We start from the raw sequence: 22,302 nt of genomic DNA on the forward strand, positions 1-22,302 counted from the left end.
AAAGTTTCTATAGATATGTAAAGAGAAAAAGGTTAGTAAAGACAAACGTAGGTCCCCTGCAGTCAGAATCAGGGGAAGTCATAACGGGGAACAAAGAAATGGCGGACCAATTGAACAAGTACTTTGGTTCGGTATTCACTGAGGAGGACACAAACAACCTTCCGGATATAAAAGGGGTCGGAGGGTCTAGTAAGGAGGAGGAACTGAGGGAAATCCTTATTAGTCGGGAAATTGTGTTGGGGAAATTGATGGGTTTGAAGGCTGATAAATCCCCAGGGCCTGATGGACTGCATCCCAGAGTACTTAAGGAGGTGGCCTTGGAAATAGTGGATGCATTGACAGTCATTTTCCAACATTCCATTGACTCTGGATCAGTTCCTATGGAGTGGAGGGTAGCCAATGTAACCCCACTTTTTAAAAAAGGAGGGAGAGAGAAAACAGGGAATTACAGACCGGTCAGCCTCACATCGGTAGTGGGTAAAATGATGGAATCAATTATTAAGGATGTCATCGCAGTGCATTTGGAAAGAGGTAATATGATAGGTCCAAGCCAGCATGGATTTGTGAAAGGGAAATCATGCTTGACAAATCTTCTGGAATTTTTTGAGGATGTTTCCAGTAGAGTGGACAAGGGAGAACCAGTTGATGTGGTATATTTGGACTTTCAGAAGGCTTTCGACAAGGTCCCACACAAGAGATTAATGTGCAAAGTTAAAGCACATGGGATTGGGGGTAGTGTGCTGACATGGATTGAGAACTGGTTGTCAGACAGGAAGCAAAGAGTAGGAGTAAATGGGGACTTTTCAGAATGGCAGGCAGTGACTAGTGGGGTACCGCAAGGTTCTGTGCTGGGGCCCCAGCTGTTTACATTGTACATTAATGATTTAGACGAGGGGATTAAATGTAGTATCTCCAAATTTGCGGATGACACTAAGTTGGGTGGCAGTGTGAGCTGCAAGGAGGATTCTATGAGGCTGCAGAGCGACTTGGATAGGTTAGGTGAGTGGGCAAATGCATGGCAGATGAAGTATAATGTGGATAAATGTGAGGTTATCCACTTTGGTGGTAAAAACAGAGAGACAGACTATTATCTGAATGGTGACAGATTAGGAAAAGGGGAGGTGCAAAGAGACCTGGGTGTCATGGTACATCAGTCATTGAAGGTTGGCATGCAGGTACAGCAGGCGGTTAAGAAAGCAAATGGCATGTTGGCCTTCATAGCGAGGGGATTTGAGTACAAGGGCAGGGAGGTGTTGCTACAATTGTACAGGGCCTTGGTGAGGCCACACCTGGAGTATTGTGTACAGTTTTGGTCTCCTAACCTGAGGAAGGACATTCTTGCTATTGAGGGAGTGCAGCGAAGGTTCACCAGACTGATTCCCGGGATGGCGGGACTGACCTATCAAGAAAGACTGGATCAACTGGGCTTGTATTCACTGGAGTTCAGAAGAATGAGAGGGGACCTCATAGAAACGTTTAAAATTCTGACGGGGTTAGACAGGTTAGATGCAGGAAGAATGTTCCCAATGTTGGGGAAGTCCAGAACCAGGGGACACAGTCTAAGGATAAGGGGGAAGCCATTTAGGACCGAGATGAGGAGGAATTTCTTCACCCAGAGAGTGGTGAACCTGTGGAATTCTCTACCACAGAAAGTTGTTGAGGCCAATTCACTAAATATATTCAAAAAGGAGTTAGATGAAGTCCTTACTACTAGGGGAATCAAGGGGTATGGTGAGAAAGCAGGAATGGGGTACTGAAGTTGCATGTTCAGCCATAAACTCATTGAATGGCGGTGCAGGCTAGAAGGGCCGAATGGCCTACTCCTGCACCTATTTTCTATGTTTCTATGTTTCTATGTTTCTATACCCAACAGCTACCTCCAAGGTCGTGGGTTCAAGTCCCACAGAAGAGATTTGAGCACAAAATCTGTGCTGGCACCCACCATACTGAGGTACTTCTGCACTATCCGAGATGCCATTTTTTGGATAAAAAGGATGTAAAAGATCCCATGGCATTATTTTTAAGAAGAGCAGGGGAGTTCTCCCCGGTCTCCTGGCCAATATTTATCCCTCAACCAATATCACTTAAACAGATGATCTTCATTATCACATGACCTTGCTGTGTGCAAATCGGCTGCCTCGTTTCCTACATTACAACAGTGTCTACGCTTCCAAAGTACTTCATTGGCTGTACAGTGCTTTGGGACGTCCTGAGGTTGTGGAAGGCGCTTTAGAGCTGTAAGTCTTTCTCTCAGATACTGCAGTACAAGCACAGGACAGAAAATTCTGAAATGTAGAAGAAAACCATGGGCTTTATTCTCGCCACCATTGGGCACCATTTTTTTGGCGTCCGCTGATTTTTTTTTGAGCAATCTTGATTTTGCAATTCTCCTCAAAATTTGTACGCTGGCGGCGACTGTCAACGTCGGATTTTTTGGCGCAGGTCTGGTTGAAAGCTGATTTCCGCCCTTTAAACGATTTTCACTAACGCCGATTTTTTTCAGCACCGATCAGAAAAATCTTACGTAAACTTAAAGAAATCAGCGCTGGGTATATTTTGAATTTTTGGAGCGAGGGAAGAAGACAATTTAAAACTCAAATTCACAATGATTTTTGCAGAGGGAACTCGGAAAATAACTCGCAAAGTTCATTAATTTTTTCCACGTTATGCGAGAATTGGGACTCCACCCCACCTCTACTCATGGGGCTCCAGGCATGGGTCGGAGGAGTGCCGGCCGGCCACGGCCAGTGGTAGGATCGCTCCCTCGGCCAGACACAAGCACAAGAGCGTGGCACTGGGATTCCCCCCACCCCAGGCTCAGCTTGTAAAGAAACCCGGAGTGTGGCGGGGTGCGGAGGGAAGGGGGATGTGGCGGGTGGAATACAAGCGCCGAGCTCATGTGTTTCTGTCCGCCCAAGGGAGCGATCCTGCCGACATTCACTCTGAACTGTGCATCGGAGATGGCACAACACAGCAGCAAACATAGGCATTTCGGCAAAGGCTCTAAATGCCATAAATTACTGTGTGTCACGTCTCCAGAGAGACAGAGCTTAGTGTTGCACATGCGCGCAGACCAGGGTGTGGTCCATTCTACTAGGGCGTCACCCAGCAAAGGTGTGTGCTGTGCTTCAGTAAGTACTGTCTCATAATAAGAATAACAAAATTAAGAATAATAATTATGGGTGCAAATATTACTATGCCTCATGTAGTCAGGTTGGTTTACATGCATGCCATGTAGAGGTGACGGATAATACGAAGCCATCATCGCAGAAACAAGAACACTTGGGCATTAATGGGGAGGAGGCCATACCCTGATCGAATCTACTGGGACAGGCCTATACCTGAGTGAGGCAGACTGCATTCGCAGGGCGCAATTTAGAAAGGAGGTCATCACCGAGATCTGCCAGCTAGTCAGGGCAGACATACAGCCAACAAGCGGCAGGAGGACTGCTTTACCTGTGGAAGTGAAAGTCACTGCAGCACTTGCCTTCTATGCTTCTGGCTCATTTCAAGAAGCAACTGGGGACATAGGCTGCATCTCGCAGCACGCCACACATTTCTGCATTCGACAGGTGACTGCTACATTGTATACCAAAAGGGACCAGTTCATCAATTTCCCTATGACCACGCAGGCAATGCGAGACAGGTCTGTGGGGTTCTCCAGAATTGCTGGCTTCCCAAGATACAGGGTGCGATCGACTGTACCCACATCACCTTGAGAGCACCTTTGGACGACTCCGAGGTTTATCGCAACAGGAAATGGTTCCATTCCCTAAATGTGCAGCTTGTCTGCGACGATCAGCATTGGATCATGGCAGTGGATGCCAAATACCCAGGTAGCATCCATGATGCTTTCATCCTATGTGAGAGTATTATATCTACAATGTTTCTGGAGCTGCCAGAAGGACACAGCTGGTTGCTCGGGGACAAAAGGTATGGGCTCGCCACCTGGCTTATGACCCCCCCCCCCTATGCAATCCCCGCACTGAACCAGAGCGTCGGTACAACATAACGATATGGAGTATAATAGAGAGGACAATTGGCATATTGAAGCAGCGTTTCCGATGCTTGGACCAATCTGGAGGCTACCTGCAATATGCCCCTCACCACGCCAGTCAGTTCACTGTTGTGTGCTGCATGCTGCACAACTTGGCCATCATGAGGGGCCAGGCACTGGACATTGAAGATCCTCTGAGGGGAGGAAGACGGGGGAAGAGGAGGCTGACAATGAGGACGATGAGGAGGAGCAGCAGCAGGAGGAGGAGGAGCAGCAGCAGGAGGAGGAAGACGAACCCATGCCACCACTCGCAGGACACCAGCAGAGGCGGTGGCCTCGTGCACCGAAAGCCATAGCTAGAGAACTCCATCAGCGGCTGATCCGTGATCGCTTTGCTGCCTGACTGCTAAACGGCCCAACAATGTTGACTCTTTGCACCTGTTAGTGTGAAAAAATAATGTGCCTAATAATGTACGTAATGTTGTGTTGCTTTATGTTGCTTTAATTCAAAAAATAATGTGCGGGATTCTGCTTAAATTTAAAAAAAATTAGGTTTATTAAACATTTGAACAGTTTTACTTAACTTTAATTTTAAAAAAGTGTATCAAACTGTAAACTTTTCAATGAAGAAAACAACAAGTAGCAGCCACAAACAAACAAACTCTAGCTACAGCCATCTCTCCTCCCCCTTATTCAAAGACCTTAGCGCTGTGCGCCCCTCTTGCCGTCTCTACCCCGATAAATGTGAGGTTATCCACTTTGGTGGTAAAAACAGAGAGACAGACTATTATCTGAATGGTGACAGATTAGGAAAAGGGGAGGTGCAAAGAGACCTGGGTGTCATGGTACATCAGTCATTGAAGGTTGGCATGCAGGTGCAGCAGGCGGTTAAGAAAGCAAATGGCATGTTGGCCTTCATAGCAAGGGGATTTGAGTACAGGGGCAGGGAGGTGTTGCTACAGTTGTACAGGGCATTGGTGAGGCCACACCTGGAGTATTGTGTACAGTTTTGGTCTCCTAACCTGAGGAAGGACATTCTTGCTATTGAGGGAGTGCAGCGAAGGTTCACCAGACTGATTCCCGGGATGGCGGGACTGACCTATCAAGAAAGACTGGATCAACTGGGCTTGTATTCACTGGAGTTCAGAAGAATGAGAGGGGACCTCATAGAAACATATAAAATTCTGACGGGGTTAGACAGGTTCGATGCAGGAAGAATGATCCCAATGTTGGGGAAGTCCAGAACCAGGGGTCACAGTCTAAGGATAAGGGGTAAGCCATTTAGGACCGAGATGCGGAGGAACTTCTTCACCCAGAGAGTGGTGAACCTGTGGAATTCTCTACCACAGAAAGTTGTTGAGGCCAATTCACTAAATATATTCAAAAAGGAGTTAGATGAGGTCCTTACTGCTAGGGGGATCAAGGGGAATGGCGAGAAAGCAGGAATGGGGTACTGAAGTTGAATGTTCAGCCATGAACTCATTGAATGGCGGTGCAGGCTCGAAGGGCCGAATGGCCTACTCCTGCACCTATTTTCTATGTTTCTATGTTTCTATGACCCGTGCCCGTTGTCTCAGACTTCTGCTTCCTCACTCTGACCCCAAGGTTTTTCTGCTTTCTGCGCGAAGGCGCATTTGTTGTTGGTGGGGTTGGACAGGGACAGACGGAGCAGACAGCATTGTGGAAGGCCTGGTTTCCTCTTTGGACTCTTCTTCAGCCTGTGGTCAACCCACGGCACACTACCTGAGGTTGGTCTGGGGATTGGAAAGTGAGTGTCAGCAGTTGATGCTGCCAATTGCTGTTGGGTGTGTCCACTTATTACAGCAGCTATCTCCGACATTCCCTCCCTAATTTGTCCCGACACTGCACCAGTTGCCTCCGACATTCCTTCCCTAATCTCTGAAATACCCTCCCTCCTCTGTCCCGACACGGCTCCCATTCCTCCAGGTAGTGTTGTTACTTCTACTGAAAGTCCCACTAATTCTACCCTCATCCCACCCATGGTGGCCACGAGCGATCTGGTTAGTTCAATGCTCTCCCTACTCATTCCCATGACCTGTCCTATAGCCCCTGCATTCTGCATTTCAGGTTGCGCTCTCCTTCCCACCCTCCTCGGCCGTCTCCCAGGTGTGGCTTGCTGCAACCCACTGGGACCCACAGCCTCAGACTCTACCCCATGAAATGTCACCGGTTGTATCGCTCAGCAAAGGGCTCAGTGTCCTCAGGGGGTTCACCGGCTCCAATTCTAATGTAAACATCTCTGTATTGGGGTCTTCTTGCTGCCCTTCATTGTCCAGCTCATCCTCGTCCTGACGTTGATGATGGATATCTGGACTGACGGCTTCCTGATCTTCTGCTTCAGCTTCTGTCTCTTTCTGATGCGCAACATCTGCAAAACATAACAGAGCATATGTTTGGTTAGCAACAGGGGCGGGGGAGAGGGGGCAGGGTGACAGGAGTATGCGGGTCACACAGCGCAGGCTGTTTTCAAAGACCACGATGCCAACCCAGACTGTGCAATTTGCAGGGCTTACTCGCTCTCGGTAACCTAGGCCCAGGGTCCACCTTGGTGGTTGATTTTCTCTTGCAAGATTTAATCATATCAGCGATCCTCTGTTCTACAAGTGTTAGTTGGAGCCTACTTGGTGCACGTCCTCCAGTTTTTGACCTTTCTTAGTTGATCTGTAACACCTTCCTCTGCAAAGATGAAAATAGAACTTTTTAACAGTGGGTCCTACTGCTGTAGTGGCCACACACAAACACACACACACACACATATTAGTCACATTTAAAATGTAATTGCAGTGCATAAATAAAAATATTACTTACAGTAACTGCTCGGCCAAGGTCCTGCCACTTCTTTTTGATCTGCATGCCGCTTCTCGGGGTCATTAAACTCTTCTGCAACTTGATCTCAAAGTTTTGCTAGTTGTTCCAGTTTCTTTTGTCCCATTTGTTGTGTATGTATAATATAAGTATATACCCTGTACACTCAATGTACAGTTACAAAAGACCACTGAATGTATCTTCACACTGTATACACTATACCTGTACCACCAGAGGGTGCAACTGGTGGAGACCTAAGGGTCACCTGTACACTGCAGGTAACCAAGTATAAAAGGGAGCTCACCTTCCTGTACCCTCATTCAGGAGCTGCAATAAATGGACTATGGTCACAATAGTTCAAGTACAATACCTTACCTCGTGGAGTCATTACTAGAGTGCTTACAGATACAATAAATGGCGACGAGATTAAGAATTTCCCCGCGAAAAATGACTAACCTTGGCAACTTTCAACAATTCGTTGATGGGGAAGATTGGGAGCCTTTGTGGAAAGGCTCGAACACTTCTTCATTGCGAACAACCTGGTGGGAGACACACCGACCTCGCTGGCTGATAAGCACAGAGCTATCCTGCTCAACAGTTGTGGACCCACCGTCTATGGTCTTGTCAGGGACTTGCTAGAGAAGACGACAACCAAACGTATGCAGAGCTCGTAACGATGATACAGGAATAGCTCAAACCTAGAGAGAGCATCCTCACAGCCAGACACCGGTTCTACACACACCGGCGACCCGAAGGCCAAGAAATCGCAAAATATGCTGCAGACCTCAGACGATTGGCTGCACCGTGTGATTTTGGCGACCACCTCACCGAAGCACTGAGGGATATCTTTGTTATTGGAATCGGCTACGAGGGCCTCCTCCACAGGCTGCTCTCTGCGGACATCATGGTCACCCTGCAGAAGGCAATTAATGTCAGCCAGGCGTTCATGGCCTCGGCCTATGATTCCAAGCGGATGATGACTCACCCCCAGGACTCTAACCCAACAAGTACCGTGAACCAACTGGCGCATTTTAGAAGCAAGGCTGCTACCCCGAGTCCCAGAACCCTGAGTCCGCCACATGGGGCCAACCATGCTGGCGCTGTGGAGGGAATCACAGGGCCCACCAGTGCCGCTACAAAGACTATACTTGCAAAGGCTGTATCGCGAAAGGCCACCTCCAGCGAATGTGCAAGAGAAATTTTACGTACTGATTCGCTGAAGAGTTGGTCAATCATCCGGACTCCAGCACTGATGAAGAGGAAGAGAGAGTCCAGTAGGCAGCTCAGCCCCATGAAGAGGTGTACGGAGTGTTTACCTCTCCACCGAGAGTTCTCCATTGAAAATGGAAGTTGAAATCAATGGTGTTCCAGTCCGATGGAGGTCGACACAAGGGCGAACCAATCGCTGATGAATTAGGCGGCCTTTGAGAAACTCTGGGACAATCTAAGCAAATGACCTAATATGATCCCGATCCATGTGAAGCTGCTCACTTGCACAAACGACACCATCTCAGTCGTTGGCAGTGTGGATGTCCAGGTGTCCCATGGCGGCACGATGCACAAGCTACCTTTGTGGATCATTGCTGGTGATGGTCCAATGCTGCTAGGAAGAAGATGGATGAAACAAATCCATATCTGTTGGAGCCAGGAAAACCTCCAAGGCCCAGCGATCGACGTCCTATGTGGCCCCGAATTTGGATCCATCACAGCACCTGAAAATCCAACCATCCAACTCGACTGCGTGGCAACGACACAGATCGCCCAACCTAACTGCGAGATGATCTAACCCAAATGACCAGACCTCACCTTCCAGGCTCCAGTGGCAGGACTCCAGAGGAAGAAGATTAGCGCAGAAGGTAACTTCCCTATTTCCGTGGCAGAACCTGGGGAAAAAAGGATCACCGCAGTCTACCTTGTGGAAAGAAGATGGCGCCCGCACTACGAAGTGAAGAGCTTGAAGTAAAGATGGCGGCGGCCAGACCACAAGGGGCAGCATTGAGGGAGCAATACATGATGCCGAGCAGCAAACCGGATTGGGGTAAAGATTGCAAGGCCCTCTTAAAGGAGACCAGCAACCCATCACAATTAAAGGGACAGTTCCACTCTTTGTACAGCAATGCCGGTAATACACATGGAAAAGATGTAATTCACAAATGCAAGTATCTAAATGTAACTTTGAACAGTGATGCCAGTCGTATACATGGAAAAGATATCATTCACAAATGCAAACATGTAAAGACAACTAACAATGTTGAGTCGAGTGGTTGCGGTCAGAGCCAATGTATTAGGACTGTAAATGAAGAAATGATGTGCGATGCCGGGTTCTACATGTACGCCGACAAAACCAAGTGCAATCTCCTGTCGGAAGCACCCAGATCCAGCGGGCTACCCAATCATGTAGCCTGGGCCTCTGGGACCAATGTGATGTCCCAGGGAGGGTGGCCACACACACAGTGGGAGCATACCCACTGTAGGGCCAGCGATCAATGGCACCACTACTGGCACCCTGCACCCGATTGGCTCTACCTCTCTGGCCACCAGGACCAGTACTGGAAGCGAGAGGCTAGCACCCTCCAGCCCTCCCGTCAAGACCTGGGATGACCAGGCTCCAACTACTGCCGAAGGGCAGCGGGAAGACCCTGCAGCCCTCAGAGGAGGACGTGGAGGCCACACATTCCTGTGGCTCTGCCCACCACTAGGCAACGGCAAAGGTCCTGAGACTCAGCCAGGTGAGCGATCCGAGCCCACCCAACTGGAGGGGATGCAGCGCCACCATCAGACAACTTGGAACTAGCATTCTCACCCACCTGCACCTACACCCCAGGGGCAAGACTGTAACACCACGTATGTACTTACCTATAAAATGTACTTGTTCCACTACTGTTAAACCCAAACAGTGATGTAACTAGTCCTATTTCCTTTTTTTTCTCTCTACATGTATGCACATGCAGGTGTTGAGCCACACACATGGTCTATGTATGGGGGGGGATGTAGCCATGGACACACATGGATCACACCCAGAACCCACTCAACCACCATTGCAACTTCCAACTGTCCACTGCTGACCATTTCCCAATGTTGTGGCATTAAAGACTTGGGAGTCTACAGGGAGAGAGCCATGCCAAAGCACAGACAAGGTGCAAGGGCTTTGGGCACTCAAGTCTAGGGCCAGAGCACACAGTGCAAAGGCCAGTGGCACAAGACTGTGGGGGAGTGATGTTGTGTATGTATAATATAAGTATACACCCTGTACACTCAATGTACAGTTACATAAGACCACTGAATGTATCTTCACACTGTATACACTATATCTGTACCACCAGAGCTTGCAACTGGTGGAGACCTAAAGGTCACCTGCACATCACAGGTAACCAGGTATAAAAGGGAGCTCACCTTACTGTACCCTCATTCAGGAGCTGCAATAAATGGACTAAGGTCACAACAGTTCAAGTGGAGTCATTACTAGAGTGCTTACAGATACAATACCATTCTTCCTTTTTTCTCAAGCACATCCCATCTCTTCTCAATGATGTCTACCAGGGGCTCAATTTCTTCTGCTAGAAATCTCTTGGCCCTTCCCGCTTCCCCTTCTCCTTGTCCTTGTCCTTCTTCCCCTTCCCTTGGCCATCTTTTGCAGCTAAAATTTAAATGTCCAGATCCAGCTCCGATCCCAATGTGTTCTCCCAAGCTGCTGATCCAGACCAGGAAGTTCACTGTGGATGCGCAGAAACACCTGTCACGGCACTGACTTTTTGGCACACACTTGAAGCTCCGCCCCCAGATTTAACTTCTGGTACCGCAGTGCCAAAATTACATTTTACTTTGACGAAAGTGTATTTTTTTTCTCGGCACAATCAGGCACAAAAAAATTGGCCTTGCATCCTCCTGGACGCCAAAAATCGTCAAAGAGGAAAATAGAGCTCCATAACTGTAACCAAAAAACTCAAATTTTTAAGATGTTTATTAGAATTTATAGGAAAAATGTGACAAAAATTGTTTTTTTCCTATGGTTTTACTTAGTTTTAACACAATCCTTTAAAATAATTTAACTATCTGCACCCAATGTTTTTGTTAAGCTGCACAGCCCACAAGGCCGCTCAAAGACTTTATAATGGAAAAACTGCGCCATAATTTGAACGGGCTGCACAGCTCGTTAAAGGGCCACACACCCAAAGATCAGTCAGCAGGAACATTGCCTGCACCATCATTAAGACCAGCATACGAACATAGGAAAAAGATGAATAGAAAGACCAGCTGGCCGATTGAATCCGTCCCATTCAGCTGTGTCGCAAGGAGGTGACACAACCACTAATGCTCCCCATCCACCATCAGCCATGTAATCTCCTGGGATTGGCAGAAACATGGGTTAAAATAATCCCTAGGTCAGTTCAGGGAAAACAAAATTCTCAGAAATTTCTCTCTGAACCACAAAGAAATAAAAGAATCACTTTACAATCATAGAATCTTATAACACAGGAGGCCATTTGGCCTATTGTGCCAATGCTGGCTCTTTGGAAGAGCTATCCAATTAGTCCCACTCCCCTGCTCTTTCCCCATAGTCCTGAAACATTTTACCCTTCAATTATTTATTAAATTCTCATTTGAAAGTTATTATTGAATCTGCTTCCACCACCCTTTTAAGCAGTGAGTTCCAGATCATCATAACTCGCTGTGTAAAAAAAATTCTTCTCATCTCACCTTTGGCTCTTTTACCAATTACCTTAAACCTGTGTCCTCTAGTTACTGACTCTTCTGCCAATGGAAATAGTTTCCCCTTATTTACTATCAAAACCCTTCACGATTTTGAACAGCTCTATTAAATTTCCCCTTTACCTTCTCTGCTCCAAGGAAAACAAACCAGTGATTTTATAAAGGTTTAGCATAACTTTCTTGCTTTATACTCTATGGGGGCAAAATTGCCCTGCGGCCCGATTGGGGATGGTAACCAGCTGGGGCCGGTACTTTCTGCGCCCAGCACCGAGGTCCCATCCCTGATGCTACATTGGGCTTACCGCCCCTCAAATTAAGTGGAGCACAATCTCGCACGCTCCACTTCCTTTAGGGGCGGTTCCCGGGGCACTACTGGTGCAGTGAGTGAAGCGCTATGCAGATGCTCCAAGTAGCACTGACGCGCTTCAATGCCCAACCCATTCGCTTAAAGGGGAGGGCTGCTGCACACTCTGCAGCCTGGCACCTAAAACGGAATGCCAGGCTGCACGATGGTGGCCCGGACCATGTTGAGGCCACCATCCTGGAACCCACCCGAGAGTCAGCAATCCAGAAAAGATGATGGGGCAGGGCGCTGGTGCCCTCCCCTTTAACTAGCGCCTCAAGAGCGGATATCGGCCAGCTTCGCGACCTGCGAAGCAGGGATTGACATCCATTCGCACCAGCCTTGCGGCCCATGGTGCAATTTACCCCATGGGGCAGTAAGGGGTCATTGCGGGGCAGTGAGGGGTCGCCATGCACGGCGATGACATCATCGTTGGTTGTGCAGCTGCCCGGGGCACGATGATGCCGTGGTAGTGCCTCCGCAAACTCCCGGGCAATTTCCCGGGAGCCGATAGTGGCCCATCCCCTCGGGCAAAAACTCTCCTCCACCCCGTTAGCAGCCCCTGGAGATGCTGACGGGTCTCTAAAAAAGGGACAATTTTGCCCCCTAAATATCACTTCCTCTATTTCTGTCTCTTTTTTTTCTCTCCATCTCTGGTAACTCAGCATTGTTGTCTCTTTTGTTAAAGGTCCTGTGGAGATACACTGGAAAGAACCCTACTACACTGGCGCCAAATACAAAACTAGTAAAATGGCTACCACAGAACGATCTACTAGGTAAGATGCTAATCCATCATTTATCTGGACTCACCAAAAATGGTTGTCTCATGGACAGTAAGCTTGGTTCAATTAATGTTTCTCAGACTGGTGAATGAGAGCCTTGGTCTGCTCCAGGAATCAGTGCTGTGATCTCTCTTCTTTTCCAGTGACATAAAATGATTTAGGCATTGGCACAAGAGGAACGATATTGGGGTTTGCTAATGTTACCAACTTAGGGGTTATAGAAAGAACTTGTATTTATATGACACCTTTCATGATCCCAGGACGTTCCCAAAGCACTTTACCACCAATGAAGTACTTTTGAGGTGTAGCCACTCTTGTAATGTAGGAAACGCAGCAGCCAATTTGCGCAAGGTCTAACAAACAACAATGTGGTAATGGCCAGATAATTTGTTTTGGTGTTGTTGGATGAGGGATAAATATTGGGTAGGACACTGGGGAGAACTCCCCTGCTCTTCATCAAAATAGTACCCTGGGATCTTTTACATCCACCTCAGTGGGCAGACATGGCCTTGTTTTAATGTCTCATCTGAAAGATGGCACCTACGACAGTGTGGCGCTCACTCAGTACTGCACTAGAGTGACAGCCCAGAATTCGTGCTCAAGTCTATGGAGTGGGGCTTGAACCTACAACCTTCAGGTTTGAAAAATTAACTTGCCAACAGCTTAACTTGCTGGTTTTAATCTCAAGCCCAATATCTAAAGATGCTCATGAATTCAGAGCGGTTCACACTGTGGCCGCACTCAATCTCAGTCTGGCGTTTACCTGCGAGTGATGGGTTTTATAGTCTCTAAAATAAAGCCAGGCTTTACTTTAGAGTGACTAATGTCCATTCGGTTGCTGCTGCAATGAATGGGTTAGGTAACCTATCCTCTTCCTTGAATTAGTGAGTCTGTTGACTGGGAAAACAAAATTATTAGCTGCTTGTTTTAGGCAGTCTGTAAGATTTCTAATTTATTCTAAATCTAGGAGATGCTGGTTGTATTACCTCACTCTTTCTTTTTACTACCTAGATCCTTTCTGCAGCAGGTTTGAATAATTATTGAAAATAACTGCATAGTCAAGCTTTCAATGAGTCTCAGTAAGGTTTGATTTTGTTTGTTTCACTCTCCTGTGAACCAGGACATCCCAAAACAAGAGCCTTCATCACCCATGGAGGGACCAATGGAATCTATGAGGCCATCTGCAGTGGTGTACCATCTGTCATGTTACCATTATTTGGTGATCAAGGATATAATGTACAACACATGGTAGCTCAAGGTGCTGGTATCGACCTAGATGTAGAACATATGAGCTCCCATGATCTAGTTAATGCGTTAAACACAGTTATCAACGATAACAGGTCAGTAAAATGAATGATTCCATTCTTACCTTAAGAAAGAAAGACTTGCATTTATGTAATACTGGTCGATGACCTTTCCTCAGACCTGAAAGTTTTCTGATCATACCTGGCTCTATAAAGTGTTTAAATCTTTCAGCAGCACCCTTTTTCCCCATTCCCATTAATGAGATTTTCTCAGACCTGAAACGTTAACTCTGTTTCTCTTTTCACAGATGCTGCCGGACCTGCTGAATATATCCAGCACTTTCTGTTTCTATTTCAGATTTCCAGCATTTGCAGTATTTTGCTTTTGTACTTGCATTTATATAGTGCCTTTCACAACCTCAGGATGTCCCAAAGCACTTTACAGCCAATGAAGCACTTTTGAAATGTACTCACTGATGTAATGTAGGAAACTCAGTAGCCAATTTGTGCTCAGCAAGCTCCCACAAACAGTAATGTGATAATGACCAGATCATCTATTTTTTAGTGATATTGGTTGAAGGATAAATATTGGCCATGACATCGGGGACAACTCCCCTGCTCTTCAAAATAGTGCCATAATCTTTTACATCCACATGAGAGAGCAGACGAGGTCTCGGTTTAACCTCTCATCCGAAAGTGGGAACCTCCGACAATGCAGCACTCCCTCAGTACTGCACTGAGAGTGCCGGACTAGATTATGTTCTCAAATTTCTTCCGTGGGCCTTGAACCCACAACCTTTTGACTCAGAGGCAAGAGTGCTACCAACTGAGCCAAGGCTGACACATAAAATTAACAAGGGTCTCACTGATTTAACTTTTTAAATTACAAATTTGGAATCTGATAGATTGATGTTAGCTGCTTTGACTTTAAAGGAAGCTGTTTGAATGTAGTGGACTAAATCAGATATCGTCAAGCGCAACCGGAGAGAAAGTTTACAGCAGATTTCTCTATCTATTTCTATGAAATAAAATATGTGTTAAAAGTTGGACCCACCTGTCCTGAGTTTGAGTGGTTTAGACGTGAACCTCTGAACTTCAGAGCACCATACCTACACCCAATTTATAGTGGAGTATCAATCTCCCGACTCCCTGGTAGATATTTGGTTCTGATATACAGCAATGCCCTTTTTAAAAATAAATTATCTCCCAGTCTCTCTGCATCAGTGTAAATCTTGATAAGCTCCTTGGCTGGAAGGGCAAGTGACTACAATTTTCTCATCCTCTTATATTATTCTCCTAATTACGGTCCATTCAGTACTGTTTTGCCATGCTGATTTACAGAGAGACCTCCCGTTTGACTTGCGGTCCATTTTGAGATTAAATACATTCCGTGGTTCTCTCGGACAGCTTTACGGTAGCTGCGCCTAATGTACATTGCTTCTCTCCCCTAACAGTGTTCCTATCAATTTGAAACTAATTTTTACTTTCCTCCTGTCATAGATACAAAGAAACCATGCTAAAGCTGTCTTCACTGCACAAGGATCGTTCAGTTAAGCCAATGGAACTCTCTGTCCATTGGGTAGAATTTGTGATGAAGCACAGAGGAGCAGAGCATTTACGCCCCGCAGCTCATGATCTTAACTGGATCCAATACCACTGTCTGGATGTCATTGGTGTGCTTCTAGCCTCTGGGGTGGCCTCTATGTACTTAATGGTTAAGTGTTGCTCATTTTTCTGCAAGAGATGTTTGTGTGGAGCAAGGAATCAGATGAAGAGAAAATCAGAATAAATTAGATTAGAACATAAGAACATAAGAAATAGGAGCAGGAGTATGCCATCTGGCCCATCGAGCCTGCTCCGCCATTTAATAAGATCATGGCTGATCTGATCATGGATTCAGCTCCACTTCCCTGCCTGATCCCCATAATCCTTTTCTCCCTTATCGCTCAAAAATCTGTCGATCTCTGCCTTAAATATATTCAATGAGCTAGTCTCCACAGCTCTCTGGGGCAGAGAATTTCATAGATTTACAACTCTCTGAGAGAAGAAATTCCTCTTCATTTCAATTTTAAATAGCGGCCCCTTATTCTGAATCTATGTCCCCTAGTTTTAGTTTCCCCTATGTGTGGAAATATTGGGCCCAAGTTTCGGCCTCAGTTGCTCCTGATTTTTTGGAGCAACTGGTGTAGAACGGAGTATCTTAGAAATTCAAATTCTCGGCATTTAGTTTGCTCCAGTTCTCGTCAGTTAGAACAGTTTCACTTTGGAACAGAATATTTTTTCAAAAGGGGGCGTGTCCGGCCACTTACGCCTGTTTTCAAAGTTTCGGCAGTGAAAACTTACTCCAAACTAACTTGGAATGGAGTAAGTGAAGATTTTTGTACGCTCGAAAAAACCTTGTCTACACTTTAGAAAATCAGGCGTAGGTTATAAATCAGGCGTAGGGAATGGGGGAAGGGGGGTTTAAAGGGAAGTTTACAAACATTAAACACTTCAGTTTTACAAATAAAGAGCCATCATCAATAATAAATTATAAAAACATCAATAAATCAACCAATAAAATCAAAAAAAATTAATAAGAAATAATTTTTTTTTTAAATCAATAAATAAAACATTTTCTACTTACCGACTGCAGCACCGGGAGTCCCCCAGTATGTCTCTGTCAGTGTCTCTATCTCTCTGTCTGTCTGTCTGTGTGTGTCTCTCACTCTCTGTCTGTCAGTGTCTGTGTTTCTGACAGCGAGGAGTGGAGGGGAGGGGGAGGATGGGGGGGGGGGGGTGGAGGGGTGGAGGAGGAGGGGTGGTGTAGTGGGGGTGGGGGGGAAGGGGTGACAAAGGAGGGAGGGGAGGGGGGGTGAGAAGGGAGGGAGGGGAGGGGAGAGAAGGGAGGGGGGGAGAGAAGGGAGGGGGTAGAGAAGGGAGGGAGGGGGAGAAGGGAGGGAGGGGAGGGGGGTGAGAAAGGAGGGAGGGGAGGGGAGGGGGGGTGAGAGGGGGAGGGGGAGAGAAGGGAGGGAGGGGAGGGGGGTGAGAAGGGAGGGAGGGGAGGGGGGTGAGAAAGGAGGGAGGGGAGGGGAGGGGGGGTGAGAGGGGGAGGGGGAGAGAAGGGAGGGAGGGGAGGGGGCTGAGAGAAGGGAGGGAGGAAGAGAAGGGAGGGAGGGGAAGGGAGAAGAGAGAGAGAGAGAGAGGGGAGAGAGAGAGAGAGAGAGAGAAAGAAAGGAGAGGGAGGATGAACGGGTCGGGCCCGGCCGGGCCCAAGACTTCGAGCTTAGATTTACCCGATTGACAGGTAGGTGGCGTCGGGTCCGGGGTCCGGGGAGATCAGGGGCGGAGATCGGTCGGGGTGGGGGGGGAGATCGGTCGGGAGCGGAGGTCGGTCGGGGAGGGGGGGGAAGCGGAGGTCAGGTCGGGGGGGGGGCGGAGGATGGGAGCGGGAGTCAAGTCGGGTCTGGTCCGGTCCGGAGGAAGCAGGAGCTGGGCGTGGGAGGCAGCCTTATTCACGCAGCCCCAGTGAGGCCATTGGGCCAGGGCTAGGGGCTGCGTGCTTCGGGCCCCTCCCACACAGTTTTGGGCGCCTGGAGCTACTGCACAGGGCGCGCATGTGCAGAGGTCCCGGCACTGTTTTCAGCGCAGGGACCTAGCTCCGCCCCCTGCAGCTCGTGCCGTGCCGAGGGCCAGAGGACAGGGAGCCGGAGAATTTGGAAGTTTTTTTTAGGCGCACTTTGTGGCGCGAAAAATGGGCGTCCAGGTCGGGGCTGCGCCATTCTGGGCGTGGCCCGAAACTTGGGCCCCTTGTCTCTGCATCCACCTTGCCGAGCCCCCTCATTATCTTGTATGTTTCGATAAGATCACCTCTCATTCTTGTGAACGCCAATGAGTATAGGCCCAACTTACTCAACCTATCTTCATAAGTCAACCCCCTCATCTTCAGAATCAACCTAGTGAACCTTCTCTGAACAGCCTCCAATGCAAGTATATCCTTCCTTAAATAATCATTCCCATCTCTGAATATTTGAAGAGTAGCCTTGTCTCTGCAACTGGTTAAATGGTAACAATCCAAGTGGAATGAACTCTGCGTATTTATAATGGGGAACAAAGAAATGGCAGACCAGTTGAACAAATACTTTTGTTCTGTCTTCACGAAGGAAGACACAAATAACCTTCCAGAAATACTAGGGGACCGTGGGTCTAGTGAGAAGGAGGAACTGAAGGAAATCTTTATTAGTCAGGAAATTGTGTTTGGGAAATTGATGGGATGGAAGGCCGATAAATCCCCGCAGCCTGATAGTCTGCATCCCAGAGTACTTAAGGAAGTGGCCCTAGAAATAGTGGATGCATTGGTGATCATTTTCCAACAGTCTATCGACTCTGGATCAGTTCCTATGGATTGGAGGGTAGCTAATGTAAAACCACTTTTAAAAAAAGGGGGGAGAGAAAAAACGCGTATTATAGACTGGGTAGCCTGACATCAGTAGTGGGGAAAATGTTGGAATCAATCATTAAGGATGAAATAGCAGCGCATTTGGAAAGCAGTGACAGGATCGGTCCAAGTCAGCATGGATTTATGAAAGGGAAATCATGCTTAACGAATCTTCTGGAATTTTTTGAGGATGTAACTAGCAGAGTGGACAAGGGAGAACCAGTGGATGTGATGTATTTGGACTTTCAAAAGGCTTTTGACAAGGTCATGCATAAGAGATTGGTGTGCAAAATCAAAGCGCGTGGTATGAGGGTAATGTACTGACGTGGATACAGAACTGGTTGACAGACAAGAAGCAGAGAGTCGGGATAAACGGGTCCTTTTCAGAATGGCAGGCAGTGACTAGTGGAGTGCCGCAGAGCTCAGTGCTGGGACCCCAGCTCTTTACAGTATACATTAACTATTTGGATGAAGGAATTGAGTGTAATATCTCCAAGTTTGCAGATGACACTAAACTGGGTGGCGGTGTGAGCTGTGAGGAGGATGCTAAGAGGCTGCAGGGTGACTTGGACAGGTTAGGTGAGTGGGCAAATGCATGGCAGATGCAGTACAATGTGGATAAATGTGAGGTTATCCACTTAGGGAGCAAAAACACGAAGGCAGAATATTATCTAAATGGCGGCTGATTAGGAAAAGGGGAGGTGCAACGAGACCTGGGTGTCATGGTACATCAGTCATTGAAAGTTGGCATGCAGGTACAGCAGGCGGTGAAGAGGCAAATGTTGGCCTTCATAGCTCTGGGATTTGAGTATAGGAGCAGGGAGGTCTTACTACAGTTGTACAGGGCCTTGGTGAGGCCACATCTGGAATATTGTGCTCAGTTTTGATCTCCTAATCTGAGGAAGGACATTTTTGCTATTGAGGGAGTGTAGCAAAGGTTCACCAGACTGATTACCGGGATGGCAGGACTGACATATGAGGAGAGACTGGATCGACTGGGCTTGTATTCACTGGAGTTTAGAAGGATGAGAAGGGATCTCATAGAAACATATAAAATTCTGACGGGACTGGGCAGGTTAGATGCAGGAAGATGTTGGGGAAGTCTAGAACCAGGGGACATAGTCTAAGGATAAGGGCTAAGCCATTTAGGACTGAGATGAGGAGAAACTTCTTCACTCAGAGAGTTAGGAATTCCCTACCGCAGAGAGTTGTTGATGCCAGTTCATTGGATATATTCAAGAGAGAGTTAGATATGGCCTTTAGGGCTAAAGGGATGAAAGAGTATGGAGAGAAAGCAGAAAAGGGGTACTGAGGTGAACGATGAGCCATGATCTTATTGAATGGTGGTGCAGGCTCGAAGGGCCGAATGGCCTACTCCTGCACCTATTTTTATGTTTTAATTTTGTATGTTTCTATTCATCTGGGTCAGAAATAAAAATGACAGTTAAAACTACTTTGAAAAAGTACAGTAACAGCTAGAATCATAGAATCAAAGAAATTTACAGCACAGAAGGAGGCCGTTGGCCCATCGTGTCCGTGCCGGCCAACAAGGAGCTGTCCAGCCTAATTCCACTTTCCAGCACTTGGTCTGCAGCCTTGTAGGTTATGGCAATTCAAGTGCATATCCAAGTACTTTTTAAATGTTATGAGGGTTTCTGCCTCTACCATCCTTTCAGATAGTGAGTTCCCAGCCCCTATCACACTCTGGGTGAAAAAATGTCTCCTTAAATCCCCTCTAAACATCCTACCAACCACTTTAAATCTCTGCCCCCTGGTTATGATCCCTCTGCTAATGGAAATAGGTCCTTCCTATCCACTCTAAGCCACTCATAATGTTATACACCTCAATAAGGTCTCTCCCCAGCCTTCACTGTTCCAAAGAAAACAACTCCAGCCTTTCCAATCTTTCCTCATAGCTAAAATTCTCCAGTCCAGGCAACATCTTCATAAATATTCTCCGTACTCTATCAAGTGCATTCACATCTGTTCTGTAATGTGGTGACCAGGACTGCACGCAGTACTCTAGCTGTGGCCTAACCAGTGTTTTATAGAGTTCATGCATAACTTCCCTGCTCTTATATTGTATGCCTCGGCTAATAAAGGCAAGTATCCTAAATGCCTTCTTAACCACCTTATGTACCTGTCCTGCTACCTTCAGGGATCTGTGGACCTGCATTCCAAGGTCTCTCTGTTGCTCTACACTTTTCAGTGTCCGACCATTTATTGTGAATTCCCTTTGGCTTGTTAGCTCTCCCCAGATGCATTACCTCACACTTCTCCGGATTGAATTCCATTTGCCACTGTTCTGCCCACCTGACCAGTTGATTGATATCTTCCTGCAATCTACAGCTTTCATCTTCATTATCAACCACACAGCCAATTTTTATATCATCTGCAAACTTCTTAATCATGCCCCCCTACATTGAAGTCTAAATCATTGATATATACCACAAAAAGCAAGGGACCTAGTACTGAGCCCTGCGGAACCCCACTGGAAATTGCCTTCCGGTCACGAAAATGCCCATCGACCATTACCCTTTCCTTCCTGCCTCTGAGCCAATTTTGGATCCAACTTGCCATTATGCCTTGGATCCCATGGGCTTTTACTTTGGTGAGCAGTCTGCCATGTGGAACCTTATTAAAGGCCTTGCTAAAATCCATATACACTACATCAAATAACAGATTTATTTCTGAGCAGAGCATGCACACCCCTTGTCAAGATCCATTACCACTATGACACTGGTATCGACCTGAAGATTGCTCAGGTATGTGCTATTCACAATGAAACAAGATAAATCTAATCCCAGGCAATTGCTGCTCTGTCAAGCTCCTCCCAATACCAGTAAAGTGATGGAAGTAGTCAACAATAGTGCTATCAAACAACACCTACTTACCAATTACCTGCTCATTGACGCTCAGGTTCTGCTAGAGCCACTTAACTCAGGCCTCATCATAGCTGTGGTCCAGACTTTGATGTAAGAGCTGAATACCAGAGATGAGGTGAAGTCGCCGCCCTCAGTATTAAGGTTACACAATATGGCACCAAAAAACTCTGGGAAAGTTTGGTCAATCCGCCAATGGCTGGAGTCATATTCTACACAAAGGAAAATGGTCTTGGTGGTTCGAGCCCAACCAAGCATCGCAGCCTGTGGAGTTCATCAGGAGAGTGACCTTGGCTTAATTATTTTCAGCTGCGTCATAATGACCTTCCCTCTGTCACAAGGTCCCTGGGGTTGTTCACTGTTGATTGCAACAGTATTCTTGGGACTCACCAAGAAGTTTAACTGGATAAGCCATAGCGACATTGTGGCTTGATTAGCAGGGCAAAGCCTGGGTACTCTGCAACAGATAGTTCAAGACCCTCAAAGCCTCTCCACTGTTTTTCAAGGCTCAAGTCAGGAATGTGATGGAATACTCACCACTCACCTGAATCGGTGAGCGCGAAGGAAATAGAAGGATATGGGGTCAGGTTGGGAAGAGGTAAAGTGAGAGGAGTCTCCTGTGGAATATAAACACTAGCATAGACCAGTTGGGCCAAGTTTCTATAAAAAGGAAGGAAGAAAAGAAAGTAAGAAAAGTTATACAGCGCTTTTCATGATCTCAGAACGTCTCAAAGCGTTTTACAGCCATTGATGTAATGTAGGAAACAGGCCAGTCAATTTTTGCACAGCAAGCTCCCACACACAGTAATGTGATAATGACCAGATAATATGTTGGGTGAGGGATAAATATTGGCCAAGACACGGGGGAGAACTCCCTTGCTCTTCTTCAAATAGTGCCATGGGATCGTTCAAATCCACCTGAGGGGGCAGAGGGCCTTGGTTTAACATCTCATCCGAAAGATAGTACCTGTGATACACCATCACTCCCTCAGTACTATATTGGAGTGTCAACCTAGCTTTTGTGCTCAAGTTCCTGGAGTAAAGCTTGAACCCAACACCCTCTGACTTGGAACGAAGAGTGCTACACACTGGGCCTTGGCT

At 47.0% G+C, this 22,302-nt stretch overlaps 1 protein-coding gene across 1 annotated transcript in view; it reads left to right on the forward strand.

Annotated features, from left to right (window-relative positions):
- LOC139260044 (UDP-glucuronosyltransferase 1A1-like) overlaps nucleotides 1-16,581 on the forward strand; it is a 29,076-nt gene extending 12,495 nt beyond the window's left edge. The window contains exons 3-5 of the mRNA XM_070876129.1: nucleotides 12,565-12,652; nucleotides 13,779-13,998; nucleotides 15,403-16,581. Coding sequence (XP_070732230.1) covers nucleotides 12,565-12,652; nucleotides 13,779-13,998; nucleotides 15,403-15,691 — 597 coding nt within the window. The 3' untranslated portion in view covers nucleotides 15,692-16,581. The remainder of the gene's footprint in view (nucleotides 1-12,564; nucleotides 12,653-13,778; nucleotides 13,999-15,402) is intronic.
- Nucleotides 16,582-22,302: the final 5,721 nt, after the last annotated feature.

Source organism: Pristiophorus japonicus, chromosome 3, assembly GCF_044704955.1.
Source record: "Pristiophorus japonicus isolate sPriJap1 chromosome 3, sPriJap1.hap1, whole genome shotgun sequence".
NCBI classification, from domain to species: Eukaryota; Metazoa; Chordata; class Chondrichthyes; family Pristiophoridae; genus Pristiophorus; species Pristiophorus japonicus.